Source organism: Myotis brandtii, unplaced genomic scaffold (assembly GCF_000412655.1).
Source record: "Myotis brandtii unplaced genomic scaffold, ASM41265v1 scaffold573, whole genome shotgun sequence".
NCBI lineage: Eukaryota > Metazoa > Chordata > Mammalia > Chiroptera > Vespertilionidae > Myotis > Myotis brandtii.
In genome coordinates, this window is record NW_005370145.1 from 1,006,986 (window position 1) to 1,019,425 (window position 12,440).

At 50.2% G+C, this 12,440-nt stretch overlaps 1 protein-coding gene and 2 non-coding genes across 7 annotated transcripts; 1 reads left to right on the forward strand and 2 right to left on the reverse strand.

Annotated features, from left to right (window-relative positions):
- Positions 1–6: 6 nt before the first annotated feature.
- On the reverse strand, positions 7–3,596 carry HES7 (hes family bHLH transcription factor 7). Of its 5 annotated transcripts, none has more exons than XM_014549847.1 (3): positions 3,418–3,596; positions 942–1,037; positions 7–364 (listed from the first exon to the last, which is right to left on the reverse strand). In XM_014549847.1, exons 1-3 carry the CDS (start codon positions 3,478–3,480, stop codon positions 161–163), a joined length of 363 nt encoding a protein of 120 aa, XP_014405333.1. In that variant the 5' UTR covers positions 3,481–3,596; the 3' UTR covers positions 7–160. The 5 variants fall into 5 exon arrangements, 3 of the variants coding, with proteins under 3 accessions (XP_014405333.1, XP_005878840.1, XP_014405334.1); XM_005878778.2 differs by lacking the exon at positions 3,418–3,596 and adding an exon at positions 1,960–2,111; XR_001364513.1 differs by lacking the exon at positions 3,418–3,596 and adding an exon at positions 753–783 and having other exon boundaries at positions 331–364; positions 942–2,027.
- Positions 3,597–3,655: 59 nt separating this feature from the next.
- Positions 3,656–3,726, forward strand: TRNAG-GCC. The gene has a single exon. It is a non-coding gene; the product is annotated as a tRNA-Gly (tRNA).
- A 7,828-nt stretch (positions 3,727–11,554) lies between these two features.
- On the reverse strand, positions 11,555–11,636 carry TRNAS-CGA. Its single transcript has one exon. It is a non-coding gene; the product is annotated as a tRNA-Ser (tRNA).
- Positions 11,637–12,440: the final 804 nt, after the last annotated feature.

Consider the following 12,440-nt stretch of genomic DNA (forward strand, 5'->3'; position numbering starts at 1 on the left):
CGGGCGGTCAGGGCAGGGGCAGGGCAGGGGTAAAGGAAGGGGCGGGGCGCAGAAGGAACAAGGCCGGACAGGCGCACAGAGACAGGAAACCAAATGGACGGACAGAGAGAAAATGAGGGAGACACAGAGACAGACACGCGCGGGTGTTATTAACCTCGCCTCAGAGCGGAGCCTGCCACTCCCCAAGCCCACCGTCCACGGCAGAGTCCGCCCATCTACCCCGGCCCGGGCCTCGGTGATCCCCCCTCCCCTCCGCTGCCCACCCCCGCGCTGTACCCGGGGGCTCCACCCGGCTTCGCTCCCTCAAGTAGCCCACGGCGAACTCCAGTATCTCTGCTTTCTCCAGCTTCGGGTTCCGGAGGTTCTACAAACAGGAGGGGAGGGCGCAAAGACAGAGGGGTGGGGAGAGAGGGGGAAAGTGGCAGGGGGAAGGAAGGAGGGAGGGGTGCAGGGGCTGGGGGTGCCCCCGGATCGCGTGTGCGCGCTGACCGCAGAGCGCGCTCCCGAATGCGGCGTGGAGATGACCAAGAACGGTCCTCACCCACCCTGCGAGGAAACGGTCCGACCCGAGGGGAGGAAACCAACCCCGCGCTGGGAGAAGGGCATTTAAAGTAGCAAACCCAGTGAGTGAAATGAACCACCCTGCTGGCTGCTGGGGGCGGAGAGGGAAGGCAGAGGAAGAATCTGCAGACCCGGAGGTTGAAACAGACCCACCCTGGAGGGAAATGTACAGAGCAAGGTGTGAAACTTACAGACCCGAGAGGCGGCCACGAAGATCGCGTTCTGAGAGCAAGAAGGGGTCTGGGATGGGATTCCAAGGGCGGGACTCAGGTGAGGGTGCCTCGGGGCCAGGGTCGCCAGTGCAGCCAGCATTCGTCCCCACCCAAGTGGGAAGCCCTGGGACGCGAGGACGGGGTGCTTGGGGGTCCGGAAGGACTGACCTGGTCCCGGGTCCGCTCCAGCAGCAGCAGCCTCAGCTCTTCAAGGCTGCGGTTGATGCGATCTCGGCGCCGCTTCTCCACTAGCGGCTTCAGCATCTGGGACCAGCAGGAAAGGGAGAGCGGGCCGACGGGACCAAGACTCAGCGCGGCCGCGCGGGCGTGGGGACCCCGCCGCTGGGATAGTCCGGCCTCCACCCCTTCCCCAAGACTCCTGAGAGCCTAGGGCCCGACCCACTCGACCCCTCTCCGCTCCCCCTCCCAGCGCCCCTAGGGCCAGTTTCTGAAGCTCGCCTCCTCTCTCTCCCGGGTCTTCTGCATTCTCCTCTCTCAGTCTTGTCCTCCCTCCTCCCCTCTCTGTGTCTCTCCTCCTCTTTTCTCTCTACTTCTCCGCATCGTGCAGTGTCTCTCTGTCTCAGTGGAGAACTTTGAGGGCCCTCTTTGCGCCCAGACACGTGGGCCACAAGGTGCCGGACTCAGAGTTGGCGGCCCTGAGTGTAGAAAGGGAGATACCCAGCGCGACCGCACCTCCTCTTCTCCCTCTAACCCGTCTGAGCGGTCACCCTTCGTAACTGGTTCTAAAATCCTCCACCCCCAAAAAAATAAAAAAATAAAATAAGATAAAATCCTCCACCCCGCCTCGGGCCTCTGGAGCCCGTGCCCACCGAGCCAGCCCGCGCGGAGCAAGTGCGCGTCTCGCCTTTCATTCCCGCCCTCCTCCCTCCTCCCTCCTCCCCGAGCTCTGTGCTCCTCTCGGTGGTTTCACGCCAACACCAGCCCCCGCCCGCGTCCCCGCGACCGCAAGCTGCCAACTCCCGTGACCCAAACCCCGGACTTGTGCTTCTGCCGCCCACGCAGGTCCTGCCTGACCCTGTCCCCCTCCCTCAGGCTTTGCAGCTTCCTTCCCAGCTCCTGGCTCCGCGGGTCTCCCGTGCACATCGCCCCCCTGCAGCCCAGCTCTCAGAGACACGGTCCCCTGCCCGGACCAGGGATCTCGGCTCCCTCTTCTCCCGCCGCTCACCTTGGGGCCGTCCCTATTCTCGGCTCGATCCCGGGTGACCATCGCTCCTCCGGACCCTGGTGTGGACGAGCCCCTGCTCCCGTTGCGCCTTATATGCCTCAGGCTCCCGGGAGCCGGGGGGTGGGGGAGGAGGACCAGGACCCGCCCTCTTAGGCACCCAGATCCCTCCGGCTGGGCCCCCGGCACGAGGCTCCCGGAAAGGGGAGGAGCGCTAGGGGGAGGGGAGGCGTGCAACGGGCCTGGGAGTGTGGGAAATGAGGGGTCAGCGGAGCACCAGCTGTTTTAAGGACCATAAGGCTGTATAATGAGGCGGGCCCAGCTGAAGGGAGGAGGTTATTAGGGGGGAGAGTGTTCAGGTGATTTGGGGTCAGAATTTGCCACCAGAATCGCAGCTTGTTTGGGCGGTCACCGTACCCCCGCTGACAGTAAAAAAGATGGGAGCACCCCTCGGCCCCTAGGCTGGATCTTATACATCTTCACCCCAAATTATCCTGCTTAAAATAATAAGAGACCTAGCGTGTGGGAGGTGGATCTATCTAATTCAGCTGGGGTTCTGCCTGGAGGGGGAAGAGACGCGCTGTGAGATCGAAGGCGGTCCTATTTAATTCCCCAACAGGGGAGGGACTGGGGCCGGTGGCCTGCGCTCGGCGCACTGGTCTAGGCCTGGACCGTTTGCGCTGAGGTATGCACTCGAGGTCCAGCTCATCCCTGCAGGTTCTAGTGGGGGGGGGGGGGACCACGGCGTGTTATCAAGTAGCTATTACAGAATCAAAGTAGGTAACCGGGAAGAAGACCATCCTGAGGGGCGTCTGGACTGGGGCGAGGGGAACCTCAAAGAAGAGGAAGCGAAGCACGGGCAGGAGATGGAGAGATCTTTCCATTTACAAGTATTTGATTCAAAAAGGTGGGAGATTCGGGCGTGTGGCTGCCAGGACACCTGACACGAGTGCGCCCGCTCCCAGGAACCTCCTGGTAACTATAGGGGAGCAGGGAGCAGGCAGTTTTCTTAAAGGGACAAGAAAGGGATACAAAAAAGGGACCTACACCCACCCCAAACCAAGACCATGACCCTCTGCAGAATGATGCGACTTCAGGGGGAAACGATCGATGAGGTAAAATCAGAGATTTAACAGGACAGCGAGAGTGCTAGCGACAAGGAGACGTCAAGACAAGGTTGGAGACCAAGTCGGAAGATAGACGCGGAGTAGGGAGCGGATGGGACTCCGCCTGGCCCTCCCCGTGCCCCTCCACAACTTGATATTCTTCACGGAGCCTACCCTGCCAAAGCCCGAGCCCGAATGGACGCAGACCTTGGGGAGGGCGCTCCCATTTGGGTTCAGGGCCCCCAGCAATCCCACCTCCCCGTACCTGGGCCAAATGGGAACGCAGATGTGTGGCCCCAGTAGCCCCCGCCGCCCCCCTCCTTGGGAACCTGGGCTCAGGCTGAGTTTTTCTCACCTGCACGCGAGGTTTGGGGGCCCCGGGCTGTTCGCACCCGGGTGTGGGGCCGCCCCTGGCCATATGGGGCGACTTTATGGCCCAGTGGCCGTATCCGGGAGAGAGGAAGGATGGCTGGGTTGCTCCACCCACCTGAACTATTCAGACCCACTCTTTCCCTAGGTCCCTCGCTGACACAACCGCCTGATCACCGCTAGGTTGACCTCTTATAAGCTCTGGTGAAGCCCAGCTAGAGCGCGCATTGGTGGTTCAGTGGTAGAATTCTCGCCTGCCACGCGGGAGGCCCGGGTTCGATTCCCGGCCAATGCAACGATACTTCCTTTTTCTTTTTCACAACAAAAACTGAAAGAAGTTTGATATTTGCTTTCTTTTTCACAACAAAAACTGAAAGAAGTTTGATATTTCTCTGAGAAGCACCTTTCATTAATATTTTCACCACATATTAATATATTACTTTTTACTCTACTGAAGGGTTTGAGGCTCTGGTGGAGATCTTGATTCCATACCTCCTCACACGTCCATCCTTCCCAACCAGGGGGTCCTGCTGCCTTGCCCACCACTCCCTTCGCCCCCAGCCCCCGCACCTCCGCAGGCGTGACCCTGAGAAAGGGCCCCGCGCTCGGATCCCTGCCCCGGGGGTCCTCTGGGCCCTCCGCGGGGGAGGGGCGAGGTCTTCCTGCCCCGTGCGCTCTATCTAATTCCCTTGCTCTTCTTTCCATCTCTCCGCCTCGCTCGCTCTCTCTGTCCTACCTCCTGTTCTCTCTGAAGCGCCCTTTCTTTTTCCAAGTCCAAGGGTCTCGGCCTTTGGTGTCTTGCAGTCTTTCTGTGCTGCGTGCCTCTTGGCGTCTCTGTCTCTGTCTATTTCACGTTCTTTCCAGGTCTCTTAGCAACTTTTGCGCTCACCTCTCTGGGTCTTCAGTTGTCTCTGCGTTTTTGACTCGGGGTCTCTCCAGCTTCTCCGTCTCTCTCTGCGTCTGCATCTCGGTGGCAGGGTGTCTCTGCGATCTCTCGGCCTCCCTCGGGGTCTCTGTCCCCTGCCCGCACTCTGCGCTCCCACGCTCCTGACATCCCCTGGGAAGCTCGCTCACACCTCCGGGATCCTGCCACCTCCCCGCCCGCCCCTTCCTGGGGGCTTTGATCCCGCACGCGTCGCGCCAGCGGGAGGCCCAGCGCCCCGCCAGCTGCCGCGGCCACTCTTAAGCGGGGGCGGGGCGGCTGGGTTCCCACACTGGCCGCGCGGGTTTCAGGTCTTCCGGCGGGTTGGCCCCCCTCCGCGCCCCTCCTGCTGGATCTGTCTCCGGCAGCTGCCTAGGCTGTGCTGAGGCTGCGTCTCGGCCTTGTCTGCCTCTGTCACTCTCTCTGGAGCTCGGCCTGGGCCCGGGTCCCTGCCGCTGGTTTCTGTCTCCTGTCCCTCTCAGTTGTCTGTTTCAGCCGGGCCGGTCTGGGTCTTTCTCGTCTCTGGATTGTGTCAGTGAATGGCAACGCTCTCTTCTCGATTCTAAGGGGGGACAGTGGCCCCCAGAAGGAAATTGTACAACATCTGAGCATCTGTGTGTCTGCGCGCACAGCCGCTGTTTTACGCACGCAGCCGGTATTTACGGAGTGCCTCCTGTGGTGCTATGGTTAGACTTTGAGGGAACATTGGATCTGGTCTCCCCTGAAACTTATAGTGGGCAGGGGAGACAGAAAATAACTAAGAAAGCAGAAAATAATATAAATTCAGATGCCATGAGGCTGGGGCGGGCGAGGAACACCGGATATGGCAATGGCTTGAGAGTGAGGGAAGTGCTACTTTCAGTCTGGGTGTTCAGAGGCAGCCTCTATCAGGAGGTGACATTTGAGCCCAGCTTAGCCAACCATGAGACCAGGCAAAAAAACACACAAAAACACACACACAAAAAAACAAACAAACAAACAACAACAGCAGAAAAAGAAAAAGAAAAGAAAAGAAACCCAGCAAGTGCAAAGGCTCTGGGGCAGGAAAGGGGTTTGCTGGTGGGAGCTAGAGAAAGAGGGCCCTTGTCCCCAGGAGGGAGAATTTTGAGCTGCAAAAATGGAAGGAATGGATTTTAGTCTAAGTGCAATGGGAAACTGGTGGAGAATTTTTTTTTATGGCACAGCTGCTGTTGTAGTTGTTGGTGATGTTTAGGCAGGGACACCGTCATGGGGAGGGTGCGCTGAGGTAGGGTAGAACAGAAGAGAGGAGGTGAAATAATGGGGGGCCAGCATGAAGTTCCAGGACCACACTTCCTGTTGTAGTTGACAAGGTTGGTGCTCCTAGAGCCCCACTCCATGAAGTCTAGTTGGATGTTGAAAGAATCAATAGTTGTAATGTAAGTAGAGGGCCCGTGTGAGGTTTGGAAAGAGTCCAACTAACCTCAAATCTTCAAGGAATGAGTGGGAGGAACACAGAGGTCATGATAAGAAAGAGGACAGACAGTGAAGAGAAAGCCCAACTAACTTATCCCTGGGTCAGGGGTTCAAGAAGAATTGGAAGTGAAGACAGGCTCCATTTGGGCAGTTGTAGGTTCTCTGTTTGTTAGTTATGTGACGCTGGGAGAATTATTTAACCTCCCTATGCCTCAGTTTTCCTAAATGTAAAATGGAGACAATAATTGTACCTCCCTCTCAGGGTCTTTCTGGAAGACTCAATGAGATACAGTGGTGTCCTATGCTTATTATAGTACCTGGCCCAGCTTTTTTTTTTTTAATTGAAGCAGGTTTATCAGCTCTCTGGATTACCAGAGCCCCAGTATTTTTGAAGAAACAGATTGAGCCCATTGGCAGGTCCTGAGTTGCTTGTTAAAGAGGGTGAGGTGCAGGGCCGAGACCAGACAAAGATACGGACTTAGCCATGAGAGGTGCGGTTCAGAGAGGAGGGTGAGGGAAACAGGCCCATAGCCAAGAGAGAGCAATTAATATGTAGGGGCTGAGGGGCTTGACTGAAGAAATGGAAGTAAAACATGTTTCTAATCAGAGCCACATCGAGGGCTGCCTGGAGGCTCTGTTGGTAATTGACATGCCTCTGACAATAATTAGAAACAGTTTCTGGGGACTTACAGGATAGAGGCACCTCGTGATATTATTTACCACAGAGAGCAGTGTCTGGAGTGAAAATGGATGTTATTGTTTCCACCAAACACATTAGAAGGTGACTTCATGGTGAATAGATTTTTCAAGATATCTGACATTCGCTGACTTTCTATTTAACTCCTCTTAGTCACAGAGGCCATTACCGTAATGACAATACCTGGATTTATCTCTGTTAATGACAGAAGGCCTGTGAGCGATAAATCCTCCCCACGTGGGCCCCAGCTGCGCACTCTGAGCCGCTGAGACACCTAGGGATTCTGGGAGTGCAGCAGGCCCAGAACACAGCTTCCGTCCAAGAGCGAGTCACTCACAGAGGCTGAGGGACTGGATTAGCATGAATGAGTGGCATGGCCTTTTTCTCATGTGAGCTTTATTTTATGTCACTTGGTATTAAGTGAGATAATGTATATAAAGTGCTTGGCACAGAGCCAGCACATAGCAAGCCCTTAGAAAGTGTTGATCATTCCTTATTATTTCCTTGGGTTCTTCTGATGAGACGTAGAGGCTGCCCATATTCGGCACACTCCCAGCCCTGAGGACGGAAGTCGAGTTGGCGGAGATCAGTGCCATTATGGAGCTAGTGGGTTGTGTTCCCCTTGGGAGGCCCAGGGTTCAGTGGAATGGTTTTTACCTTGAGTTGCCTTTTCGTTGGGAATAAGCCAAAAGAGAGTTTACCAGCAAGGGTACTACCTAGGGCAGTGATGGTGAACCTTTTGAGCTCGGCGTGTCAGCATTTTGAAAAACCCTAACTTAACTCTGGTGCCGTGTCACATATAGAAATTTTTTGATATTTGCAACCATAGTAAAACAAAGACTTATATTTTTGATATTTATTTTATATATTTAAATGCCATTTAACAAAGAAAAATCAACCAGAAAAATGAGTTTGCGTGTCACCTCTGACACGCGTGTCATAGGTTCGCCATCACTGCTCTAGGCCCTGAGAAGACTTTGTCAGGACTCGGTCATCTCGCAGTGAGATGAGAAGCCAGTGAAGGGCTTTTTCTCTGTTTGCTTTTTTTATATAATTTTAAACTTTAAGAAAAGTTATAATAATAATACAAGAATGCCTGTATACTCTTTTCCCAGGTCTATTAACTATTTACATTTGTCCCCTTCACCTTGTCCTCTAAATAGAAAATATTTGTTTTCTGAACACAACTCAGTGTGTTTCCTAAGAACAAGGACATTTCTAGCATAATAGTATGTAATAGGACAAAAATCAATATCAGGAGGTGAAAATTAATATAATACTATTATTTAATCCCCAATCCATATTCAGATTTCCTCAAGTGTTTCAATGACATCCTTTAAGCTCTTTTTCCCAATCCAGGGTCACATGTTGCATTTAGTTGTTATGTCTCTTCAGTCTTATTTAATCTGAAAGAATCTTTTTTTTAACATTTAAAGAATATTATTTTAATCATATATGTTTTTCTTCAAACAAGGAAAAATTATTTACTTTAGAACCTGGAGGTTTTAGTGGAATATTGATGAGCAGGTGAGTAACTTTGGGATGTAAGTTTTATTCTATAAACTTAGGTCTAAGTGAAATGACAAAATTTTATTGTGTAGTTTCCTTTTTCTTAGAGTCAATACTTGCTTTGTTTTTTTTTTTTGGTTTGTTTAGTTTTCTATAATGTATTATTAATTCTTTACCCAAGCTCAACTTAAACTCTCAAGTGTGAGCAAACCGGTCACATAACCCATCAATTTCAGCTTTAACAATTATTTAAAACAGCAATCATGAGAGAGAATCACTGATCAGCATACTGCTCCCACCTGGACAGGTTTCTGCTTCTCTTTGCTCCACAGCTCCTGGGGTTTTCTTCATCATCACCTTGAGAATTCCCTTCACCTCTTTTTTTTTTGTGTTAGGCTCTGGGTTTCTTGTAAGTCATGTCCCCTTGCCTTACTTCCCCTGTTTTGGTGTTGTGCAGTCTCTAGTTTGCTTTGAGAAGGAGTGGATGGGATCTTTCTTTTTAAACATTACATGTCTGAAAATGTCTTCACCTAATTTAATTGATAGTTTGGTTATCAAATTCTAATCTGGAAGAATCTTTGTTGTTCTTGAGCTTCACAGTTTTGCAGAGTTCAGGATCGTCATTTTGTAGAATGTCCTTCAGTTTGGCTTGTCAGATGGTTCTCCGTGGTTAAATTCAAATTATTATTCAGGCTGTGCATTTTTGGCAGAAATGTCACCCAGAAGTGATGTTATGTCTTTCTCAAAGCATTCCATCAGAAGACAGGTGTCAGTTTGTCCCAATATTGAGATATTGTCTTCGATCATATGGTTAAAGTGGTGTTTGCCTGGGTTCTCCACCGTAAAGTTATTATTTCCTTATAGTAGTAATTAACATGTAATTTGTGGGAAGATACTTTGAGATTCCTTAACGCCCACTAATTTAGTGTCCATTGATGATTTCCAACTTCAGTACTCCCTCTATATTTATTAGTTGGCAATTTACTGTAAAAAGAGCTTTCCGTTTTCCTCTCCTTTATTTATTTATACTGATATGAACTTTAGATTCTTACTTGACTCAATGATCTGTAATCCACCACAATCATTATTTATTTTATGCTCAGATTGTCCCAGATTTTGACTTCAGTCCCTAGCTACTGTGTCTTTTTTATATATACCCAATATTCTTTGAGCATCTCTTTACTTTCTGGCAACAAAATGTTTAAAAGATAATCTCATAATTTTGAAACCCCAGCCCTGAAATCAGCCTTTTCCCCAAGGAGCTCTGATTCATTTTAATAGAGTGATATTCAGTAACCAAGATCTGGACACTTGGTATACTTATCACTATCACTAGTTGTGTATCATTCCTTTGAGGCTCTCCCAGTGGACAGAGCTAAGAAATATATGTATGTGTGTATGCGAATGCATGTATTTCTTTTTTTAAGTATATTTTTATTGACTTCAAGAGAGGAAGAAAGAGGGAGAGAGATATAGAAACAACAATGATGAGAGAGAATCATTGACCAACTACTTCCTGCACACCCCCCACTGGGGATAGAGCCTGCAATCCAGGCATGTGCCCTTGACCAAAATCGAACCCAGGACCAATAGAACCCAGGACCCTTTAGTCCACAGGCCGATGCTCTATCCACTGTGCCAAACTGGCTAGGGCTGTGTTTATTTCTTTATCTATATATTAAAAGCAAGAAATTCATAGACACTCCATTGAAAGAAGAGAGGATGAAAATCATTTATTTTTTACAAAGAATCACTTTGACCCTGGTTGGTGTCTCAGTGGTTAGAGCATCGGGGCACACACCAAAAGGTCTTGGGTTCTATTCCCGGCCAAGAGCATGTACCTGGGTTGAAGGTTCAATCCCGGCTCCACTGGCAAGTGCAGGGGGAGGGAGCAACCAGTTAATATGTCTCTCTCACATCTATGTTTCTCTCTCTCCCTCCCTCCCTCCCTTCTACTCTCTCTAAAAACCAATGGAAAAATATCCTCGGGTAAGGATTAACCAGAAAAACTTTTTTTAAAAAAAATCACTTTGCTCCATGTGTTCAGAATAGACTGTAAGGGAACAAGAAACAAGAGCAGATAATCGGGGTGAAAGATGAGGGTGGCTTGGGCCAGGGTGTAGTGGTGAAGTAGTCAATTTTTTTAACATATTTTAAATAAGAAGTTGCTGACATTCAACGTGCAGTGTGTGAGAGAAGAATCAGAGAGGATCCTAAGGTTTTTAGTCTGACCAACTGAAGAAATGGAATGTCCATTAACTCAGATGGAAAGACGACAGGTGGAGCAGGTTTTGGGAAGACACATCAGGAGTTTGGTTTGGACAGTTTAAGTTTGTTATTGCCAACCAGATAGTCAAGTGGAAATGATATGTAGGCAATACTATATATGCATCTGTAACTCAGGGAACAGTGCTGGAGCTAGAGATGAGAATTTTGGATGTATTAATGTATTACTAGTTGATATGTAAATCCCTGAGACTGGAGATCACTAAAGGAGTGAGTACAGATACAAAAGAGGTTGGAAAATTGAGCCTTAGAAACAAGCCAACATTTAGAGATCCAGAAGATGATGAGTCAGCAAAGGAGTTTGTGAATGAACTGCTAATGACCTAGAAGGAATATCAGAAGAGTGTGGTGTCTTGGGAGGCAAGTGAAGAGAGTGCTTCTCAGAGGGAGTAAGCATCTGTGTCAATTGGTCATTTGGTAACCTTAACGAAGGCAGCTTTGATGAATGGGGGCAGGAGCACCTGATTGGAGAGAGTTCAAAGGAGACTGGGAGAATGGAATTGGAGGCAGTGGGTATAACATGTTGCAGGAGAGGGGAACAGAGAAATGGAGGGATAGATGAAGGGGAACATGAGGTCAAGATAGCTTTTGTTGTCTTGCTTACTCTAAATTGGAATACATTTTAGTCTGTAGGCTGGTGGGAATAATCCAGTTAGAGAGGGAAAATCTGATGGTATGGGAAAGAGAGCAAGGTTCGTGAGCCCTTGTGGGCCAGAGGGAAATGGAGATCTACTTAGTAAGTGTAGAGGTTGGTGGTAAGTGGAAGGATTCGTCTACATACTGAGGGAAAGGAAGGGAGAGTCTGTGGCCACAGACAGGTAGGTAGGTAAGTAGGCAGGTGGGTGCAATTGTGGATATCGATGGTAAAATCTCTTCAGAATGCCTTATTTTCTCAGTGAAACAGGAAATAAAATTGAGGGGCGATGCAGGGATTTATGGTTTGGAGTGAAAGGAAAGGGAACAAAATAGTATAGAAGGGTTGCAAGGTGAATGAATTATGGAAATGTAATACGATTGATCAATGGACTTGAGGAATCACCTGAGTTTGGTGGAATTATGAATTCAAATTGGCAGTTAAAAGGCTTCTGCAGGACACAACCTTCGGAAATGTAGGAAGGACTAGAAAGCCTGCAAGAGGGCGTTCATGGAGGGGTCATGGGTGATTGAGTCTCTGCGTTCGAGAATAAATGCAGGATCTTCTCCAAGGAAAGAAATGACTGGGAAAACAAATTACTCTTCTTCCGAAGGCAGTATTCACATTCCCAAAACTACTGGCGCTGTGAGCAGGATTCGAACCTGCGCGGGGAGACCCCATTGGATTTCGAGTCCAACGCCTTAACCACTCGGCCATCACAGCCACAAGGGGCCCTACCTCCGCACAACTATAGCTGTCTATAAAGAGGTTTGCCCCTGGCCGATCCTGTCCCGCCCCCACCCGGTTATCTCGAGATGTTTTGCATATGGACCTGGGCTGGATGCTGCTGGCCGCGCCTGCTTTGCATCAGGCATCAGCAGCCCTGTGGGCGCAACTTTCCTTTTCTCCTTCCTCGCACGGAGCCAAGTATGGCTCCATCAAAATAAGCCCAAATCGGCCCCAAACCCTTGAAAGCAAAGGGATGCCCGATTGCGAGAAGCCTTTAGGAGGCGGCGGAAATGCGTTCGCCCCTCAGCAATAATGTACTACTGGCAACTGGGCCAGGTACCGCTGGGATTCGAATCCAGGACCTCCTTTTTGCGCAGGCACTTTATTTTACTTATTGATTTTAGAGAGGAAGAGCGAGACACATTGATTTGTTGTTCCACTTATTTATGCGTTCATTTGTTGATTCTTGTATGTGCCCTGACTAGGGACCCAAGGGCAACGTTGGTGTACCCGGATGATGCTCTAACCGAGTTACCCAGCCAGAGCCAGACCGGAGCTTTAACCAGCTAAGCCACGGCGCCGATGCCAAGACGGTACCTCTGCAGACAGACGAGCTGTTTCTGTGACCAGCGAAAACCAACTGCAGAACAATGGCTGTTCCAAGTCCGCAGGGATTCAGCCCTTTCAAAGGTTTCCCTTCCCAAAGGTTTTGCGATTTGAACCACAAAGCTAATGCTCCGCCCCTCCTCCTTCCACACTTTTGGGGGCCAACTTGACCAGCATGGGTTCGTGACTCCT